This window comes from Platalea leucorodia, assembly GCF_965183815.1.
Source record: "Platalea leucorodia genome assembly, chromosome: 7".
NCBI classification, from domain to species: Eukaryota; Metazoa; Chordata; class Aves; order Pelecaniformes; family Threskiornithidae; genus Platalea; species Platalea leucorodia.
Genome location: NC_138829.1, coordinates 71,471,574 through 71,493,044, shown reverse-complemented (window position 1 = coordinate 71,493,044; position 21,471 = coordinate 71,471,574). Strand labels below are relative to the sequence as shown.

Genomic DNA, 21,471 nt, shown 5'->3' with positions numbered 1-21,471 from the left:
CCCAGCGCAGGGCAGCCCCTCACTCCCCTCACAGAGGACCCTGCAGCCCGCACTGCCAGCAGCTGGCCACAGACACCCAGGACACACATATTATTTTTTGTACTTAAGACTTTGGGTTTTCCCTGCTCTGGTCCCTCTCCCGTGGGACACACGCACGAGGTTTGCCGTCTCCACAGCCACTTCTGCCGCAGCCTGCGTTTGTCTGGAAACTCTGACAGGAGAGACTGGAGGAGATGAGAGGCTGAATTCGAGAAACTTCTGAGGTACCGGTCTGGAAGGAAGGGCGGCCAGTTTCTTGAGCTGATTTTCACACATTGTAATTGATATGTTGTTGTTAATTCTTTCACTCCTCCGTTCTTCTCTCCACTTCTCCATCCTCCACCCTCTTTACCTAAGGTCAGCCAGATCCCTGTACGTTCCCTCCCCGTTCATGGCCAAGAACCCAGTTGGGCTGCATCTCTGTTGTTAGGTACCGTCGCCATTTTTCTGTTTGGACTGATTTCCATCCTCCCATTCCACTTTTTTTTTGGTCATCTTTGAAAGGATGAGGTTTCCATCCTCCCCCTCCCGCCTTGTTGGGTGCTGTTTGCACCTCTGCGCACCTGCGTCCTCTTGCTGGTTAGCGCAATCGGCGGCTTCTCGTCTTGTTTCAAAACTGTGAAATCCACAGTGCGACAAAGGTATGTGCCACAGCAGTCACCCATCAGCTCTGATTGGCATTTTGGCATCAATAATTCCCCTTTTTGGTCCAGTGTTGAGCCCACCAACCCAAAAGCCTATTGTCTAATGTTGTGTGGAACAATCTGTTTTAACAATGAAGATGCGTTTAAGCCCAGCTTCATATCAGTTTTCCTGATTTGTTTATTTTTGCTCCTGACTTTTCTCCCTCTTCCCCTCCTCGTTAGCATCTAAAACATACACAGAGCAATATTAGCTAGGGGAGATCTACATTCTCATCGCTGCCTTCGTGCCTGATGTTCTCCTCAGGGCACGTATCAAACCCATCAAATTTTTAGCTGGTCAACACATGTTGCACACAGACGTTTTCTCCTTGCAAACAGCAGCAGCATTTTTTTTTATCTACTACCCTATAAGGAATAACCCAAGAGGGTCAAGGGGTTTGTTTGGAGGACTCACCTCACTGAACAGTGTCATCAGGTTGAGCTCAGAGGAACTATTCTCAGAATATATTTAACCTGAAGTTTGCTTAGTTAGTTCAATAGAACAAAAAATCACCTCTCCCTATCACGACTGCATCACTTCTGCCCTTAGCTCATCTTCTTGACAAAGGTACGTTTTCTGTTTGGATACCATAAAATTTTCTGCCTTGTTTTCTAAACCTTCCAAATTCCTGTCCAGTTCATTGCCAGGGGAGATGTAGTGGCACTTTACTAACCTGAATAGAAAGAGCAGAATAATAGTATCTGTACTTTGAAGTTTTGGGTGATTTTGACATCTTAAATAGTATTAGCATTTTAATTCTAGTCTCAGATGGCATCTGTTCTCTTAGGGAAAAAACAAGGTGAATAATTGAGGATTAAGTCTGACAGGGCAGATGCTGTGCAGAGTGTCCAAGAGCCCATGCAACAACCTTGGCCCAGCTGTGACCTTGGCTGAATTTGCTGAATTAACCCCACTCAAATTTCTGCGATGTCGGCTTTACTGCAGGGATGTATCACAGTATTTGAGATGTACTCACTCAGGGAGAATCCCCATTTGCCGGAGCTGGGGGATGAAGGAGGGCGAAAAGGCCCCTTTGTTGCTATGCAAGTGAGTTTTGAAGGTGCATGAAAGGAGTAAAAATGAGGATAAGTGAATTCTGCCATAAAGGTACATTCAGGAAAGAGAATGTCCTGGACCAGCACTAATCCTGTCTGGTTCTCCAACACCTTGTGACCACCCCTTTGATCCCCCAAAAGATGTTCTAGATTTCTTCTGTCCAGGGCTTCATGGGACCCCCACAGGGATTTGAAGCCGATGCCAGGAGAGACGGTCTGAAAAGTCTAGTCCGTGCCTGCAGCCAGGTAACAGCTTTTGCTGCCAAGCCTTGCAGAGACTCCTCTACTGTGCAGGACTGTGCAGTGTGTGTCTTCCTCAGCTGATTCTGAAGCTCCTCTGCACCGCCTCCCCTAGAAGCTGTGTCCCTCCCCTTTTTTACCCACCCTTTTTTTAAGAGAAGGCTTTCAGTGTGTGGCCGAGGTGGTTTTGGTGGGCTCCTTCTGGTGAGCCCCTAGGGACAGTATCCAGGCAGACGCCTGGGGAGGAGCACACGAGCACAGCTCCCACATGGATCTCTGGGCCTCCAACAGATTGTGGGCATGCTTGCTTCCATGTTTCTTTTTGAACAACTGATTTCTGTCTTTTTTTTAAAGAATAAATGTTGGGGGGTGAAGGGAGATCGCTTTTATGCTTTATTGCCAAAAATAATTGGTTTTGAAATTAGTTTTGGGAAGGCATTTTTGACAATATGTGAGATATGCAATGGCTTAAGAAGTGAGAAAGTTGATGGAAAAGGAGCTGAAATGTCGGCTCTAGAGTGATAGCTGAGCGAATAAAGCAAACAAAGACCAGGCAGAGCCATTTTTAAATGCTGTTTATTAAACTTGGCACCCAAAGAGAGCGACAGCAAGCGAGCCACAAAGACAGTGCTCATGCTTTACCATGGGGGAGTCTAAATAAACAAAAGCGCATTTGAATTTGGGGTTAACATACAGGGCTAGCAACATGGCTTGGTATAGCCCTAACTTGGACTCATATATTCACTTTTGCCCCCACTCTGGGGATCTAGGGCCCAATGGTTCAAAGGAATCTATGTTCTACCTCTCTTTTTCCTTCTCTCTCCATTTCAAAAGGTGATTGAGCAAAAAAAAGGAGAAATTTAAGAGGACATCGTTATCGTGTCCCGGGTATCCCGTTCATCTTTGTCATCTGCTGAATCTTCAAAGGCCCTCTGGAATGCCAGCCTGAGGGTGCACTTGATTCTCCGATCCCTGTAGCTCCCCACAAGGAAGTAAATGACGGGGTTGAGACTGCTGTTCACACAGGACAGCACAAAGCCGATCTCCGGGGAGTAGAGGAATTTGTAGCCCAAGAAGTCAAAGAGGATCAGGACGCTCAGAGGCACAGCGAAAATGAGGAAGAAGAGGACGGTGAGCATGATGACGGTGAAGAGCCTGCCTGTTGGGAGGTGTTGGGAGCTGCACTTGACCCGAAGGAAGAGGGTCAGGCTGAAGAGCAGCATGAGGGGCGTGCAGAAGAGGAAGTCCAGGGCTCCGATGGTGATGAGCAGGAGGCGGCAGCTCCTGGCAGAGGGGCGGACAGTACACAAAATGTACCCGAGGGTGTTCAGCAGCAGGGAGAGACCCCAGAGCAGGCCGGAGATGATGGCGGACAAGTGCTTTGGGCGGTGGCTTCGGCACCAGATTGGGCAAAGGACAGAGAGGCACCTCTCAATGCTGATGGTGGTCAGGAGATACAAGCCCGTCCCATACATGAAAAGGTCCAGGAAGAGGAATATCCCAAACTGCACCCCCACGTTGAACTGCATCAGGTACTGAACGGTCTCAATGGCGATGCAGAGGAGATACCCAAAGTCGGCAGCGGCCAGGTTCAGGATGTAGACCGTGAAGTGGTTTCTCCGGATGCGGAAGCCAAGGTACCATAGGACCATGCCATTTCCCACCATCCCACAGGCAGCGCTGATGAGGCAGAAGCTCTCCATGAACTTGAGCACAGCATATGATGGCTCTGCCTTTCCCGCAGCCCCGCTCTGATTAGTCCCATGAGCCTGGCTTGCGTTGCTTTGGGAAAAGAGTGTTCTGAGCTCCTCAGTCATGATGAAATCCCCCAAATCAAATACGTGTCTCCTTTCTGTCTCTCTTGGGATCAGGGAAGAGGCAGAGGGCACTTAGTGACTGACACATTGCTTTTATTCTTACAGCTTTGTGGCTTGGGACAGATAGCTTTCAAGGAGCATGCATGGTTACTATCTATGTAGGTAACAGCTAGGAAGACGCAAAATGTTGAGGAGAGGGCAAAATCATGCAGGAATTTGGAGAGGTGGAGATTGGCTAAGTGCGGCATCCCTGCAGAAGAAGAAAGAATGAGACCGTTCAACACAGTAAAGAAAAAGAAGCAGAAGAAAACATTGCTCATTACAGACAGAGCAGTGAATTACAGACAGAGCAGTAGGAGATGGGAAGGGTGTGACTACGTAGTGACTCTGTGTGCATGTGTGCCTGTGAGGGAGGACCAGAAGTGGCACAGCAGAGACAAGGAACACCACAAAACGTGTGGATGGTGAGGCATTCCTGAACCCGGTCCTCAAATGCTTACCTTCTGCCCCTGTGCAGCTGAATTGAGCGCTCAGAGAAGCTAGGATCTGGCAGCAGCTCTGGTGTCTTTCTCTTGCTTTGTAATTTATCCCATTGGATCTTCTGGGATACACTTTCTGTGGAAAAGACAGGGAAGGTGTTTCAGTCTGCAGATTCAGTTTGTGTCTTCTGTCATGTCACGAAGCAGGTGCTGTCAGGAAGGAGCGTTCTCACTGTGCAGAGGAGGAGGATGGGATGAAGTCAGCAGCAGATGAGAATGGGTTTCTTTTACGTTGTGAGGCAATTTCACATTTCTGCTCCACTTCTCTGGTCGCTCCTACAGTAGGTGCGGAGAAAATTACCTGCCAGGGATTCCATTGCCAGCGATGCTCTGGGATATTGCTTCCATCTGTGAAAGGCTCTTTGTGCATTTGTACTGGGGCCAAATGCTGCTATGCTAGGGATGTACAAATGAGTGGTTAGTAGAGATTGTGGGAAGTTCTCAGAGGAACGGTATTCTAATTTGTTTTGTCTTTCTTGGAAAATCAGACTTGGTTTAGATTGGATTAGTCTGAGGGACAGTATCCCTTTTCCCAATGTTTCCTTCAAAAATCACTTCCTGTGCAATGCCTTATCCCAAATCCTGCCAAGACGCCAAGAAGAAAAATGGCTTGTCCAGCGTGCCTGGGGTGAGGGAGACAGATCAGACAATGAGGCCTTCAGCCCTTCATCCCCTGAGTGCTAGGCATCAGTAACCCTTCCTGGACATGATCAGCCCTCACTTTCCACCCCAGAACACTTCTGAGCCTTTCTTCCCCGGAATGTGTAAAAAGGTGCCTATTTCTTTCTCCTCCGGATAGGCGGAGCCTCTCTAAACTGCACAGGGCTCTTACAGCGCTTTGATGACTCATTACTCACCTCTGACCCTGGAGAAATAAAGTATTTTAAAAGGCTGAACTGAAAGGGACTTTAGAAGGATAGTAAACAGAGCAATTATTTATTCATAGCAATTAAGAGAAATACTGCAGACAGGAAATAACCTTGCTGTGTGCCACTAATAAAACGGAGAGGAAGAAAGGACTTTTAACAATGTGGCTGTGCAAGTTTTGAAATGGGTAGGTGTTGGCTCCAAGGGGACACATGTCCCTCAGTCTTCAGGTGTCACACTGTGAAGAAGCAAGGATCTTTTTCTGCCTCTGCAGTCAGGAGTTGCCTTTGAGCAGACCCGATCCAAATTTTGTGATGTTGTGATTACCTGACTTTTTGTCACCTCTCTTACTTCAAATTAAACAGAGCTTAGGATTGGATTAAGTCCTTTATCTATGGCTTCTTGCCTATGGACACTTGCTTTGACGTACTGCCTTTTCCTGGCCGGGGTAGGAACGGGTGACTACCTTTCTGACACTTAAGCTTTTAAAGCACACAACCTGTAGGGCCTAAAGTGGGGTTTCCATGCCGTACCTCGGGTCTCACCAGCAAGGCCTGCCAAAGCCTGTTTGCACTGTTGTACCTCCTCTGCTCTTCTTTGTGCCTGATCCCAAGTTGCTCTGCGGGTTGTAAGACGCCACTTGGCTACGAGCTGGTGCAACACCTAAATAGTGCAAAAGATAGCTGTGTGGAGGTGCTTGCCCCTCGTTCTGTCCCCGGTTAGCTGACCCTGACTTCTCCTCTTTCAAAGAGGACGTAGCCTTCTCTTACTAGCTGCTGCCCCGTCCTTCCTGCGGCACGAAGCCACATTCCCATGAAAGGTGCAAGAGAAGGAATTTGGCAGCTGATGTGGGGGACGGCTGCAAGGGGAAGGCTGCTCCTTTGAGGTGTGTGTGAGGTAGGCTGGGGTGAGGGAGGGAAGCGGGCTGGTTGTTGTAGAAGCTCTTGGAATGGAGAATGGGGTAGCAGCTTGAAGGGGAGGGTGGGGATAACTATGGGGGGACAGAGGCTTGGAAAAGGGAACCAAATCAAGGCACCGGAGAGTCTTTCACTCTCCTGAATGTGGTGAAAGCTGGACTGTTCTGAAGCATCCACACGCCCATACACATCCCTTCCTCCAGGTCTTAATTGCACCGCAGAAAAATACCAACAGTAATGTGTGTGCCTTCTGCTGAAATCAATGAGAAAATAAAGACTATTTCAGACTCTGGTGTCTAGGGACTCCTCAGAGGAGTGGAGTTAGATTTGTTGTCCTTGGGGAACAGGCGACACCATCCCTCGCAGGCACCGCATGCTGCTGGCACACGGACCGTGTGGAGGAGCACACTCAACACTTAGGGCCTGGGCTGCCTGTCTCCTTTCAGCTGTCCCCAGGGAAGCAGAAATGCGGGCTTTTTTCATGGTGCTGATGGCCCCTGAGGAATGTACCCTTCTCATGCATGACCACTGATCTTCTGGATGCTGTGGCATCCTTCCAGAGAGATACTGAGCAATTCAGAGGACAAACTTTGTTCAGATGCTGAGGACATTCTCCCTGGCAGGCTGGGCTGACAATCTTGGTGTTAGTTCAGGGTGGAAAAGCCTGCAAATGATCCCCATCTCCTTGCAGATCCTATCACTGATTTCTTTTGGACCCCAGGAGTTACATTGCAAATATCTGGCAGATGCCACCCCTGAGAACGCTTGTCTTTTACCATGGATGATTGAAGGTGTCTACGACGGTGGTTTATATGCAGGCGTCACCTTTTAAATGGCCCGGGCTGGATGTAAAGTGTTCACATTAATGTGATGTGTAAAATGTGTTCGCATTAAACGTCACATGTCTTCATGATAGGTATGTTTAAGGACAAACTGTCAGGATGGAAAGCTTTTCACAGTTTATATTCTGTATGATTTTATCAGTTGATGGCTTCTTCTGAGGACAATAATGTTTTTAAATACAATTTGTTTTCCTTTTAAAAAGAAAGCTTTTGACATTTTTACTAATAATGGAAATGTTTCAGTTCTCCCAGTGATAAAATCATTACAGATATTAAAAGGAAAACATTTTTAACATGATTTCTGATAAATGGATGCTCTCTTCCCTTCAGCGGTAGAAGAAAAAACAAACCTTAGTAGAAGAAAAAAACCTTACTAAAAATAATTGATGACATAGACCTAATCTGGATCAACTATACGTATATTGCAGAACAATAGCATTAAAAATTAAAGAATGGTAGAAATGGAACACAAATTTCAGCTTTCAGGAACTGTAAACAGGAAGCAAAAAGCAACTACAGGCACTAGGGTGCACCACTAGTTTTTTAAGTGGTGCATTTCAAAATTAATAAAAAGACAAATGAACAGAAAAAACATAATAGACAATAGAGGAATGCAGCTTCCCTTTAGGAAAATATTTCCAGATGAAGGCACGAAGAGGAAATCTGTAAGGTTTCTCAAAGAAAATTACGTGTGTTGCCCTTTTCTATCAATTTAGGTTAAAAGAACAAATGGTGTGTAGTCTAATAGTACCACATTTCAAATAATCACATCTTGCATCTCAAGGGATTGGGTCTAGAGGATAATTTCTTGCAAATTGTGGTATTTATTTGCTTTTCTTCTGTTTCCTATTTTTTCCCTATCCTTGAATTTATTTCTGTTGGTAGAGGAGATGTTAGAAGCCATGGCTTCTCATCACCTGGCCTTCTTAAAGGAAGAAATAATAACCCAATGCATGCTGTAGTGAGATGCAGATACTCTGTCCTGGACTGGGGGAAGCTAAAATAATATGCAACTCCAGCCCGGTATTGCTTTGAAACACAAGAAAAGGGAACATGCAACTCAGTGCATAATGTTGTAAGGCGAATTGGTAGGGATTGGAGCCCTTTTCTACTACATCACAACTCCATGGTATGGAAACCTCCCCAGTTAATAGAAGAAAGGAAATTCTAGGGCATGAATCATTTCACTGTTTGAAATCCTCACATTAGGAAGCAAAGAATCATGCACTCTGTGAGCCGCCAAAGGATGTGTGTGTTGCTGAGATACAGGTATTTAAAATTAAGCGAGGTAGGTAGACTCTTCTTCCAGGAATTTCATGGCTGCTTTCAACAGGAAGAGGATTGGTTCCCATCTCATCTTCAGAGACCTGAGTAAAAAGTGACCAGGAATTTATGAACTTGATATTGTTGTGCTCTGAAAGACTGGGATTTATTGAGTGAGCTGCAAATTCTGAGTGGGATTCCTTTGATGAAATGCAGACACCAAGACATTTCCCCTTATAAAATATAAATCATTTAATGGCAACTGAAAACAAATAGACAATTTCAATGTGGTCCTAATAAAGATCAGATAAATTCTGTGCTGCAGGTGCTTATATGTTTTCACAGACCACAGATGGAGCTGAAAATAACTAGCTAAAGGGTAGAGACCTACAACGAAGATACCGAAGGTCAGGTGAGACAAACCATCCCCAATACCTCAGAGTTCTTCAATTCTGTAAACTATCAACCCTCAGCTCCAGACCAGTGTTACTGTGTTAGGCACAACAGGGTATTAGGAGGACATAGTTATCGTGTCCCGGGTATCCCGTTCATCTTTGTCATCTGCTGAATCTTCAAAGGCCCTCTGGAATGCCAGCCTGAGGGTGCACTTGATTCTCCGATCCCTGTAGCTCCCCACAAGGAAGTAAATGACGGGGTTGAGACTGCTGTTCACACAGGACAGCACAAAGCCGATCTCCGGGGAGTAGAGGAATTTGTAGCCCAAGAAGTCAAAGAGGATCAGGACGCTCAGAGGCACAGCGAAAATGAGGAAGAAGAGGACGGTGAGCATGATGACGGTGAAGAGCCTGCCTGTTCGGAGGTGTTGGGAGCTGCACTTGACCCGAAGGAAGAGGGTCAGGCTGAAGAGCAGCATGAGGGGCGTGCAGAAGAGGAAGTCCAGGGCTCCGATGGTGATGAGCAGGAGGTGGCAGCTCCTGGCAGAGGGGCGGACGGTACACAAAATGTACCCGAGGGTGTTCAGCAGCAGGGAGAGACCCCAGAGCAGGCCGGAGATGATGGCGGACAAGTGCTTTGGGCGGTGGCTTCGGCACCAGATTGGGCAAAGGACAGAGAGGCACCTCTCAATGCTGATGGTGGTCAGGAGATACAAGCCCGTCCCATACATGAAAAGGTCCAGGAAGAGGAATATCCCAAACTGCACCCCCACGTTGAACTGCATCAGGTACTGAACGGTCTCAATGGCGATGCAGAGGAGGTACCCAAAGTCGGCAGCGGCCAGGTTCAGGATGTAGACCGTGAAGTGGTTTCTCCGGATGCGGAAGCCAAGGTACCATAGGACCATGCCATTTCCCACCATCCCACAGGCAGCGCTGATGAGGCAGAAGCTCTCCATGAACTTGAGGACAGCATATGATGGCTCTGCCTTTCCCGCAGCCCCGCTCTGATTAGTCCCATGAGCCTGGCTTGTGTTGCTTTGGGAAAAGAGTGTTCTGAGCTCCTCAGTCATGATGAAATCCCCCAAATCAAATACGTGTCTCCTTTCTGTCTCTCTTGGGATCAGGGAAGAGGCAGAGGGCACTTAGTGACTGACACATTGCTTTTATTCTTACAGCTTTGTGGCTTGGGACAGATAGCTTTCAAGGAGCATGCATGGTTACTATCTATGTAGGTAACAGCTAGGAAGACGCAAAATGTTGAGGAGAGGGCAAAATCATGCAGGAATTTGGAGAGGTGGAGATTGGCTAAGTGCGGCATCCCTGCAGAAGAAGAAAGAATGAGACCGTTAAACACAGTAAAGAAAAAGAAGCAGAAGAAAACATTGCTCATTACAGACAGAGCAGTGAATTACAGACAGAGCAGTAGGAGATGGGAAGGGTGTGACTACGTAGTGACTCTGTGTGCATGTGTGCCTGTGAGGGAGGACCAGAAGTGGCACAGCAGAGACAAGGAACACCACAAAACGTGTGGATGGTGAGGCATTCCTGAACCCGGTCCTCAAATGCTTACCTTCTGCCCCTGTGCAGCTGAATTGAGCGCTCAGAGAAGCTAGGATCTGGCAGCAGCTCTGGTGTCTTTCTCTTGCTTTGTAATTTATCCCATTGGATCTTCTGGGATACACTTTCTGTGGAAAAGACAGGGAAGGTGTTTCAGTCTGCAGATTCAGTTTGTGTCTTCTGTCATGTCACGAAGCAGGTGCTGTCAGGAAGGAGCGTTCTCACTGTGCAGAGGAGGAGGATGGGATGAAGTCAGCAGCAGATGAGAATGGGTTTCTTTTACGTTGTGAGGCAATTTCACATTTCTGCTCCACTTCTCTGGTCGCTCCTACAGTAGGTGCGGAGAAAATTACCTGCCAGGGATTCCATTGCCAGCGATGCTCTGGGATATTGCTTCCATCTGTGAAAGGCTCTTTGTGCATTTGTACTGGGGCCAAATGCTGCTATGCTAGGGATGTACAAATGAGTGGTTAGTAGAGATTGTGGGAAGTTCTCAGAGGAACGGTATTCTAATTTGTTTTGTCTTTCTTGGAAAATCAGACTTGGTTTAGATTGGATTAGTCTGAGGGACAGTATCCCTTTTCCCAATGTTTCCTTCAAAAATCACTTCCTGTGCAATGCCTTATCCCAAATCCTGCCAAGACGCCAAGAAGAAAAATGGCTTGTCCAGCGTGCCTGGGGTGAGGGAGACAGATCAGACAATGAGGCCTTCAGCCCTTCATCCCCTGAGTGCTAGGCATCAGTAACCCTTCCTGGACATGATCAGCCCTCACTTTCCACCCCAGAACACTTCTGAGCCTTTCTTCCCCGGAATGTGTAAAAAGGTGCCTATTTCTTTCTCCTCCGGATAGGCGGAGCCTCTCTAAACTGCACAGGGCTCTTACAGCGCTTTGATGACTCATTACTCACCTCTGACCCTGGAGAAATAAAGTATTTTAAAAGGCTGAACTGAAAGGGACTTTAGAAGGATAGTAAACAGAGCAATTATTTATTCATAGCAATTAAGAGAAATACTGCAGACAGGAAATAACCTTGCTGTGTGCCACTAATAAAACGGAGAGGAAGAAAGGACTTTTAACAATGTGGCTGTGCAAGTTTTGAAATGGGTCGGTGTTGGCTCCAAGGGGACACATGTCCCTCAGTCTTCAGGTGTCACACTGTGAAGAAGCAAGGATCTTTTTCTGCCTCTGCAGTCAGGAGTTGCCTTTGAGCAGACCCGATCCAAATTTTGTGATGTTGTGATTACCTGACTTTTTGTCACCTCTCTTACTTCAAATTAAACAGAGCTTAGGATTGGATTAAGTCCTTTATCTATGGCTTCTTGCCTATGGACACTTGCTTTGACGTACTGCCTTTTCCTGGCCGGGGTAGGAACGGGTGACTACCTTTCTGACACTTAAGCTTTTAAAGCACACAACCTGTAGGGCCTAAAGTGCGGTTTCCATGCCGTACCTCGGGTCTCACCAGCAAGGCCTGCCAAAGCCTGTTTGCACTGTTGTACCTCCTCTGCTCTTCTTTGTGCCTGATCCCAAGTTGCTCTGCGGGTTGTAAGACGCCACTTGGCTACGAGCTGGTGCAACACCTAAATAGTGCAAAAGATAGCTGTGTGGAGGTGCTTGCCCCTCGTTCTGTCCCCGGTTAGCTGACCCTGACTTCTCCTCTTTCAAAGAGGACGTAGCCTTCTCTTACTAGCTGCTGCCCCGTCCTTCCTGCGGCACGAAGCCACATTCCCATGAAAGGTGCAAGAGAAGGAATTTGGCAGCTGATGTGGGGGACGGCTGCAAGGGGAAGGCTGCTCCTTTGAGGTGTGTGTGAGGTAGGCTGGGGTGAGGGAGGGAAGCGGGCTGGTTGTTGTAGAAGCTCTTGGAATGGAGAATGGGGTAGCAGCTTGAAGGGGAGGGTGGGGATAACTATGGGGGGACAGAGGCTTGGAAAAGGGAACCAAATCAAGGCACCGGAGAGTCTTTCACTCTCCTGAATGTGGTGAAAGCTGGACTGTTCTGAAGCATCCACACGCCCATACACATCCCTTCCTCCAGGTCTTAATTGCACCGCAGAAAAATACCAACAGTAATGTGTGCGCCTTCTGCTGAAATCAATGAGAAAATAAAGACTATTTCAGACTCTGGTGTCTAGGGACTCCTCAGAGGAGTGGAGTTAGATTTGTTGTCCTTGGGGAACAGGCGACACCATCCCTCGCAGGCACCGCATGCTGCTGGCACACGGACCGTGTGGAGGAGCACACTCAACACTTAGGGCCTGGGCTGCCTGTCTCCTTTCAGCTGTCCCCAGGGAAGCAGAAATGCGGGCTTTTTTCATGGTGCTGATGGCCCCTGAGGAATGTACCCTTCTCATGCATGACCACTGATCTTCTGGATGCTGTGGCATCCTTCCAGAGAGATACTGAGCAATTCAGAGGACAAACTTTGTTCAGATGCTGAGGACATTCTCCCTGGCAGGCTGGGCTGACAATCTTGGTGTTAGTTCAGGGTGGAAAAGCCTGCAAATGATCCCCATCTCCTTGCAGATCCTATCACTGATTTCTTTTGGACCCCAGGAGTTACATTGCAAATATCTGGCAGATGCCACCCCTGAGAACGCTTGTCTTTTACCATGGATGATTGAAGGTGTCTACGACGGTGGTTTATATGCAGGCGTCACCTTTTAAATGGCCCGGGCTGGATGTAAAGTGTTCACATTAATGTGATGTGTAAAATGTGTTCGCATTAAACGTCACATGTCTTCATGATAGGTATGTTTAAGGACAAACTGTCAGGATGGAAAGCTTTTCACAGTTTATATTCTGTATGATTTTATCAGTTGATGGCTTCTTCTGAGGACAATAATGTTTTTAAATACAATTTGTTTTCCTTTTAAAAAGAAAGCTTTTGACATTTTTACTAATAATGGAAATGTTTCAGTTCTCCCAATGATAAAATCATTACAGATATTAAAAGGAAAACATTTTTAACATGATTTCTGATAAATGGATGCTCTCTTCCCTTCAGCGGTAGAAGAAAAAACAAACCTTAGTAGAAGAAAAAAACCTTACTAAAAATAATTGATGACATAGACCTAATCTGGATCAACTATACGTATATTGCAGAACAATAGCATTAAAAATTAAAGAATGGTAGAAATGGAACACAAATTTCAGCTTTCAGGAACTGTAAACAGGAAGCAAAAAGCAACTACAGGCACTAGGGTGCACCACTAGTTTTTTAAGTGGTGCATTTCAAAATTAATAAAAAGACAAATGAACAGAAAAAACATAATAGACAATAGAGGAATGCAGCTTCCCTTTAGGAAAATATTTCCAGATGAAGGCACGAAGAGGAAATCTGTAAGGTTTCTCAAAGAAAATTACGTGTGTTGCCCTTTTCTATCAATTTAGGTTAAAAGAACAAATGGTGTGTAGTCTAATAGTACCACATTTCAAATAATCACATCTTGCATCTCAAGGGATTGGGTCTAGAGGATAATTTCTTGCAAATTGTGGTATTTATTTGCTTTTCTTCTGTTTCCTATTTTTTCCCTATCCTTGAATTTATTTCTGTTGGTAGAGGAGATGTTAGAAGCCATGGCTTCTCATCACCTGGCCTTCTTAAAGGAAGAAACAATAACCCAATGCATGCTGTAGTGAGATGCAGATACTCTGTCCTGGACTGGGGGAAGCTAAAATAATATGCAACTCCAGCCCGGTATTGCTTTGAAACACAAGAAAAGGGAACATGCAACTCAGTGCATAATGTTGTAAGGCGAATTGGTAGGGATTGGAGCCCTTTTCTACTACATCACAACTCCATGGTATGGAAACCTCCCCAGTTAATAGAAGAAAGGAAATTCTAGGGCATGAATCATTTCACTGTTTGAAATCCTCACATTAGGAAGCAAAGAATCATGCACTCTGTGAGCCGCCAAAGGATGTGTGTGTTGCTGAGATACAGGTATTTAAAATTAAGCGAGGTAGGTAGACTCTTCTTCCAGGAATTTCATGGCTGCTTTCAACAGGAAGAGGATTGGTTCCCATCTCATCTTCAGAGACCTGAGTAAAAAGTGACCAGGAATTTATGAACTTGATATTGTTGTGCTCTGAAAGACTGGGATTTATTGAGTGAGCTGCAAATTCTGAGTGGGATTCCTTTGATGAAATGCAGACACCAAGACATTTCCCCTTATAAAATATAAATCATTTAATGGCAACTGAAAACAAATAGACAATTTCAATGTGGTCCTAATAAAGATCAGATAAATTCTGTGCTGCAGGTGCTTATATGTTTTCACAGACCACAGATGGAGCTGAAAATAACTAGCTAAAGGGTAGAGACCTACAACGAAGATACCGAAGGTCAGGTGAGACAAACCATCCCCAATACCTCAGAGTTCTTCAATTCTGTAAACTATCAACCCTCAGCTCCAGACCAGTGTTACTGTGTTAGGCACAACAGGGTATTAGGAGGACATAGTTATCGTGTCCCGGGTATCCCGTTCATCTTTGTCATCTGCTGAATCTTCAAAGGCCCTCTGGAATGCCAGCCTGAGGGTGCACTTGATTCTCCGATCCCTGTAGCTCCCCACAAGGAAGTAAATGACGGGGTTGAGACTGCTGTTCACACAGGACAGCACAAAGCCGATCTCCGGGGAGTAGAGGAATTTGTAGCCCAAGAAGTCAAAGAGGATCAGGACGCTCAGAGGCACAGCGAAAATGAGGAAGAAGAGGACGGTGAGCATGATGACGGTGAAGAGCCTGCCTGTTCGGAGGTGTTGGGAGCTGCACTTGACCCGAAGGAAGAGGGTCAGGCTGAAGAGCAGCATGAGGGGCGTGCAGAAGAGGAAGTCCAGGGCTCCGATGGTGATGAGCAGGAGGTGGCAGCTCCTGGCAGAGGGGCGGACGGTACACAAAATGTACCCGAGGGTGTTCAGCAGCAGGGAGAGACCCCAGAGCAGGCCGGAGATGATGGCGGACAAGTGCTTTGGGCGGTGGCTTCGGCACCAGATTGGGCAAAGGACAGAGAGGCACCTCTCAATGCTGATGGTGGTCAGGAGATACAAGCCCGTCCCATACATGAAAAGGTCCAGGAAGAGGAATATCCCAAACTGCACCCCCACGTTGAACTGCATCAGGTACTGAACGGTCTCAATGGCGATGCAGAGGAGATACCCAAAGTCGGCAGCGGCCAGGTTCAGGATGTAGACCGTGAAGTGGTTTCTCCGGATGCGGAAGCCAAGGTACCATAGGACCATGCCATTTCCCACCATCCCACAGGCAGCGCTGATGAGGCAGAAGCTCTCCATGAACTTGAGGACAGCATATGATGGCTCTGTCTTTCCCGCAGCCCCGCTCTGATTAGTCCCATGAGCCTGGCTGGTTGCAGTCGGAAGGAAGATTGCCGTAGCTGAAGTACTCATTATGAGTGATTTCAGACAGACCTGTAAGCAGAAAGGAGAGAGGTGGTAACTCCAGTGTGACTTTCCCTCATGGTGACCTGCTGGTGTTTCTGGATTTGTTCCAGCTCTTTGTAGCCTTTGATTTAGGGAGGGATTGCTGTGTTTGGACTTAGAGCACTGAGCGTTGTTCAAAGCACTCTATCCAAGTCAAATTCTATATGGCATGTACAAAAAGATAGATCGCAGTGTATTTCTCCCTTTTTAAAATTCCTTTCTTGAGGGTCCTGTTTTCAGTCCGTGTTGAGAAACAAATATCTTAAAAAAGCCATAATAGCTCAGATTAATCATGTCTGAAAAGTACCTCTTTTTCTTGTCTGAATAAAAAGAGAACCCTGTGTTAACAACTCCGGCATAATTGTCTTTGCTTCATGTGGCTAGGATTAGATGAGACAAATCTTGTCAAAAGCGTGTGAAAGTTCAAGGTGATCGGCATCCAAGTTCAATCAGCATGAAAGCTGATCAAGTTTTGTCCTATGTATATGCCCAGAAAACATGGTCGAGAGTACTCCAAATAGCTGCTAGTTTTTTATGTTGACGACTGATTTCTATTTTAATAAAGTGTAGTTTAATGTGGTTGGTTTGTTCTCGAGCCCTATGTACAGACAATAAACAATTCAGTCTGGCAGAGTCAGCCCTTAATAACTTCCTTCGCAGAGAGAAACCGTAAGAACCATATGTTGGAAAAAATGTCTGACCCTCACAGGACATTGGAATTATGGCTCAAATAATTATGTCACCCCATTCCCTGAGGCAGTTCATGCTTTTTCCCCCACGATACTGGGATCTGAATGAGAATCTTGAGAAAAAAAAAAAGTCAAAAAATAGATTTCATACCTTTATTTTTGTCTGACGAGGTCAAACAGCGTGACTCTCTTCCTCTGTCCCCACCAGCTATTAATTTTGATGTGGGAAGGTAGAGAAGTGTCTTGAAAGACAGCAGGACATAGTTAAAAAGAAGAGAGGAACAAGTCAAAAGGGGGAGAGCTAGGAAGTTGTGAATCATTGAACACTCTAACCAGCACGAATGCTCTGTTCTCTCTTTGTAAAATGCTACAGCATACATGGAGACAGACTTCCATAAACAAGCAAAATGTGACAGATTGAATCATTATTGTTTCGTCTCAGCGCCCCAGACACACAGTCTTCAGTGCTGCACGGATAGAGGCAAGACAAACGCATGATGCAGGCAGATTCCTCGCCCAGCTGCTGGCCTGGAGCAGTGGAGACAACCTTGCTGCGTTAGTCCGTGGAAGGCACGTACACCAGCAGTGCTTGGTTGGAAATGCAGCTGGGACTGTTAAACCTGGCTTTCACCATTAAAAATGCAAACATCTCATTTAATATTGCCTTTAAGGCTGCCATTTGAATTAATGGAGGTTTATGAGCACCTCCAACGGTAATGCATTTTATCCTAAGATAGGTGTCTTAGGTAGGTGTGCAGTCACCTGCCTGTCTCTGCTGACTGCAGATACATTGCAGAGTGCCAGCTTCAGCGAGAGGATTAGCATGTGGACAGCTGAAGTGAGCTGAGGTGAATTCCACCCTTAACTTCACCAGGGCTTGCTGGATGTGAAACCTTTAGGGCTGATTGGAACCAGGGAACTTCTGGCGCTGCACCATACTCATATATAGGAAGCTGGATGATTCCATCCTCAGTTGTTACACGACCTTGAGTGCTTCTAACATGAAGACTTTAGAGACCAGTGGTCTTTGAAGAAAGAATTTTAGTACATACTGAAAGGGACTACAGAAAGCAAAACCCATCATCTCCCTCAGAATGCACAGAATCTCTGTTGTAGCACAGTTTCACAACAGGAACATCCCTGAGTTCAAACTCACCTTCTCTTTCCTTATCTGGGGAGAGCAGCATACTGCCTGACCAACCTCACTAGCAAGGCTACCTCTTCCCTGATCATCCATAGCAAGCAAATTGAAAAGATCCAGCCTTAGGACTGTTCACTTCCTCACTATCTGCTTTTGGCGTTGCAGCAAATTATCAGACCTTGATTCACAGCAGAAAGCAGCTGGAGCAGCCTCTAATTCTGTGAACCAAGTCTGCTATGAGGACAAAGGAAGACCTGGTGGTTAAGCAGTTTCCTAGCCTTTAGAAGACCCAATGCAGCGCTGTCTCTGCCACAAGCTATCTGTGTAACCTGAAGCAAATTTCCAATTGATTTGAAGAGGACACGAACATTTGAGTGCCACTTAAGCTCTGTCTAAGCCCACTCCAGCCTTCTGACTCGGTGCCCATTTTAGGAAAGTGGCTATTCTACCTCCCTGCTGCAGTCATCTCCAGAAGGCAATTGACCCCATCCTCCAGAACTGCGTCTCTCCACCGGGCATCCAGGGAATGGCAGGTGATTAGCTGTCTAACTTAAGCTTGTCAGGCACATTTCCTAATGTTAAATGACATGGCCCTGTGCCATTGGTCATATATGCATAAAGACTGCCAGGTACAGGTATGGCTGTAATGGACGCCCTGTGGATAAATGACAAAACATCAATAATTTTGCCTTCCACTGTAATGGAAATGAAGGAATCCTTCTCTGACTTCTGTAGACCGTGGAAAAGAATACCGAAAAAGTCACTCACAGTTCTCATATATTTATTGTATGAACTTGAAAAGATTGATTTCTTCTTGTCTCCAAGACACATTCATGTCTCCAAGGCACATTCAAGATGTAAGCCTACTTCCTTAACGAAACTAATTAATGAAAGCTTGCATCAAAGAGCAGCAGACTGAGTCTAGGTGGTCTTTTTCTCTCTTGAGATTAAACATTTGCATGCTGATTACCATGTAGTTCCTGTGGCAGATGTCAGACTGAACAACCTTGGCACCACAAAGACATTTTAGACTATGGGCACAAAGTTATGATGTTGTGTTTTCTTGGATAATCTTAAGTGATCATTTAAGACCAAAACTGCCAATACTAGGTCTCTGAATAATGCCATCTTATATTACAGACGTATATTTAGAGCAATTCAATAGCACTTGTTAATGGAAAAGGGTCCCCAGAATGAAGCTCTCCTTATCCTGAAAGTGATCAAGACAATTGCTTACCTATAGCCAATTTCTAACCAGCAGGAGAAGAAAACGTTTGACCTCCTTTCCTCCATTTTTTTTCCTCCTCCCTTCCCCTCACCATCTCTCCAGAAGCACGACAGAAAGCATTAGACAGAGTGCAACGGCAAAGATATCGCCTAGGAATTTCTCACCTTTTTGTGGCTTCCGTGGAATTTCACTGACTGATTTGCAGCAGCTGCCTGGTATGGATCTGCTGGGTAAAATTGTCACCTGAATTCTCTGATATATGGTCCAGATAAAATCCTTGTGCCATACTGTAGTGCTGGGCTAGTCAGACACTCTTTAAAAAGCCATGGTCTTTTCAACGTGACATCCGACAGCCAGCCAATCACTCTCTTGGGCAAATATCTAGTTTGTTGTGTGTGGTCACTTACATTTGAACCACTTCCCCCTTCCCTCTTTGTAAAGAACCTGCCACTGTCATGGCTCTGGAAATGTTTTTTTACTACTTCTCCCTTCTTCAGCCAGTCTCACAATACAGAGAAAGCAAGAACTGTGTGTACAAAACTATACTTTGCCTCTTGCACCGATGCTTTGTTTCCTACTTGTGTCCCTGAGATTCTCTAGTTTCACAGTTCTTGAAGAGGATGCCTTACTGCTGCTCAGGGTCACATAGATTGAGAAATTGCCAGTGCTCTTCCATAATGCCTGCTGTTGATTTCACAACCTCGCGCAGCACAACTTCTCATTCCCCAAGGGCCTATTGTTCCTGCCAAGCTGGCCGTAACACAGTCATCGGCACAGTGTCCTCTTCTGACCCACAGCCTCTCCCAACACAAGTTACCTCCGTACTTGGTCCCTACTGATTTACGCAACCTTTCCTGGAGGAGGGTCCACCCAAACTCCATAGCCCTACCACGCCTCAGCGGCTACAATTGCACAGCCTCTGCTTGTGCTGCCTTCAATACACAATGCCCTCTTCTGACGTCACCAGCTCTTTCAACGCAGCTTCACACCCCACAGTACTACCTGCCACTTCATACTGTCTTTCAGAACAGTCCTTCACCACACCTCAGGCACTTCCGATTTCACAAAATCCCTCAAGACAGCCTCCAGCCTCATGCTTTCCATTTCCAGTTTCACAATTTCCCCTCAAACAGTGCCTCAGCCCCATCCTGCCCACCATCAAATTCACCCCTCTTCACCACCTCGTGTCTCTATCAAGACAGCCTCTTGCCATCGTTCACTGCCCACCCACACCACCTCACTTGTCTTCTCACCATGCACAGTCCCTCCATGTGCATGAGCTACCACCACCATGGCGTCCAGATCCACGTGCCGAAGAAAGCAGAGTGAAAACGGAGAAAACACCTTTCTCCTTTCCTGGCAGTAAGCACATCCTTATAGGGAACTATTTTGCAACAGGAGATACCAGCAACTCTTGATTTGGGCTTGTGTGTTAAGTCACTTCTCCTACTCCATTTGGCTAGGGAAACAAAAGGACATGAGTATGATGCTAGCCAAATTGCTGCCATGTGTGTCAGTGGGTACAGAAATTTGCAGATTTGGCCCAAATTAGCTTAGCAGGCCAGACACCCGATGGTTCATCTTTAGCTTCTTCTGTCATTTGTTGTTCCTCTTCCTTTCCCAAAGATTGTAAGACTGTTTTTACTTTCTTACCCAATACTCTGTTTGCTATAGTGACTACTGTTAACCCTTATTAACCTGGACAGGACTCCAGGCTACAGTGTAAGATGATATTTCAGTGTAAGATGATATTTAAGTTAGAGGACTATTTTCATCTAGAGCTGTATTTAACCTCCTCATTAATTTGAGGATTTCCATTTTCACTGCATGGATCGCTGGCATTCTGTGTTGGGACATGGTTACATTACCTTGGCTGTTATTGGGCCATTCTAAATTTCAAGAAATGTCAGTAATGGGCAGTGGATGAAACTATTGACACCCATAAGTCAGAAGCTAAAAACGCACAGTAGACTCCAGAGCAGTGATGGGTTTGAGTTGAACTGATGCACGAATTGGCATATCCATTTGCTTTATTGTGTTTCATTTCCTAGATTCACCTTTGGCTGCAGAAGTTTTAAGTTAAGAAAGATGAGGCTCTTCTTGCCAGCAAGATTGCATAGAATCATAGGATGGTTTGGGTTGGAAGGGACCTTTGAAGATCATCTAGTGTCCTGTCCCCCCGCCCATGGTCAGGGACATCTTTCACTAGACCAGGTTGCTCAAAGCCCCATCCAACCCAACCTTGAACACTTCCAATGATGGGGCATCCACAGCTTCTCTGGGCGACCTGTTCCAGTGTCACACCACCCTCATCATAAAAAATTTCTTCCTTGTGTCCAATCTAAGTCTACTCTTTTTCAGTTTGAAACTGTTGCCCCTTGTCCTGTTGCTACAGGCCTTGTTGAAAAGCCTTTCTCTGCCTTTCTTATGAGCCCCCTTTATATATTGAAAGGCCACAAGAAGGTCTTGAGGAGCCTTCTCTTCTTCAGGCTGAAGTCTCTCAGTCTTTCTTCCTATGAAAAGTGTTCCAGCCCTCGGTTTGTTTTCATGGCCCTCCTCTGGACCCGCTCTAACAGGTCCATGACTGTCTTGTTCTGAGGACCCCAGAGCTGAACGCAGTACTCTAGGTGGGGTCTCACCAGAGCGGAGTAGGGGGGCAGAATCACCTCCCTCGACCTGCTGCTCACACTTCTTTTTATGAAGCCCAGGACATGATTGGCTTTCTGGGCTGCAAGCGCACATTGCCAGCTTAT

At 46.1% G+C, this 21,471-nt stretch overlaps 3 protein-coding genes across 4 annotated transcripts; all 3 read right to left on the bottom strand.

The window, feature by feature from the left end:
- Positions 1 to 2,878: 2,878 nt before the first annotated feature.
- Positions 2,879 to 3,835, bottom strand: LOC309593066 (proto-oncogene Mas-like; the record flags this gene model as incomplete). The annotated part of the gene is made up of 1 exon (XM_082317164.1): positions 2,879 to 3,835. One exon carries the CDS (start codon positions 3,833 to 3,835, stop codon positions 2,879 to 2,881), a length of 957 nt encoding a protein of 318 aa, XP_082173290.1.
- Positions 3,836 to 8,635: 4,800 nt separating this feature from the next.
- On the bottom strand, positions 8,636 to 9,731 carry LOC309593060 (proto-oncogene Mas-like; the record flags this gene model as incomplete). The annotated part of the gene is made up of 1 exon (XM_082317157.1): positions 8,636 to 9,731. One exon carries the CDS (start codon positions 9,729 to 9,731, stop codon positions 8,775 to 8,777), a length of 957 nt encoding a protein of 318 aa, XP_082173283.1. The 3' UTR covers positions 8,636 to 8,774.
- A 4,800-nt stretch (positions 9,732 to 14,531) lies between these two features.
- On the bottom strand, positions 14,532 to 18,992 carry LOC309593286 (proto-oncogene Mas-like). Of its 2 annotated transcripts, XM_082317575.1 has the most exons (3): positions 18,883 to 18,992; positions 16,501 to 16,591; positions 14,532 to 15,648 (listed from the first exon to the last, which is right to left on the bottom strand). In XM_082317575.1, the coding sequence occupies exon 3, from the start codon at positions 15,625 to 15,627 to the stop codon at positions 14,671 to 14,673; it is 957 nt and encodes a 318-aa protein (XP_082173701.1). In that variant the 5' UTR covers positions 15,628 to 15,648; positions 16,501 to 16,591; positions 18,883 to 18,992; the 3' UTR covers positions 14,532 to 14,670. The 2 variants fall into 2 exon arrangements, with proteins under 2 accessions (XP_082173701.1, XP_082173702.1); XM_082317576.1 differs by lacking the exon at positions 16,501 to 16,591.
- Positions 18,993 to 21,471: the final 2,479 nt, after the last annotated feature.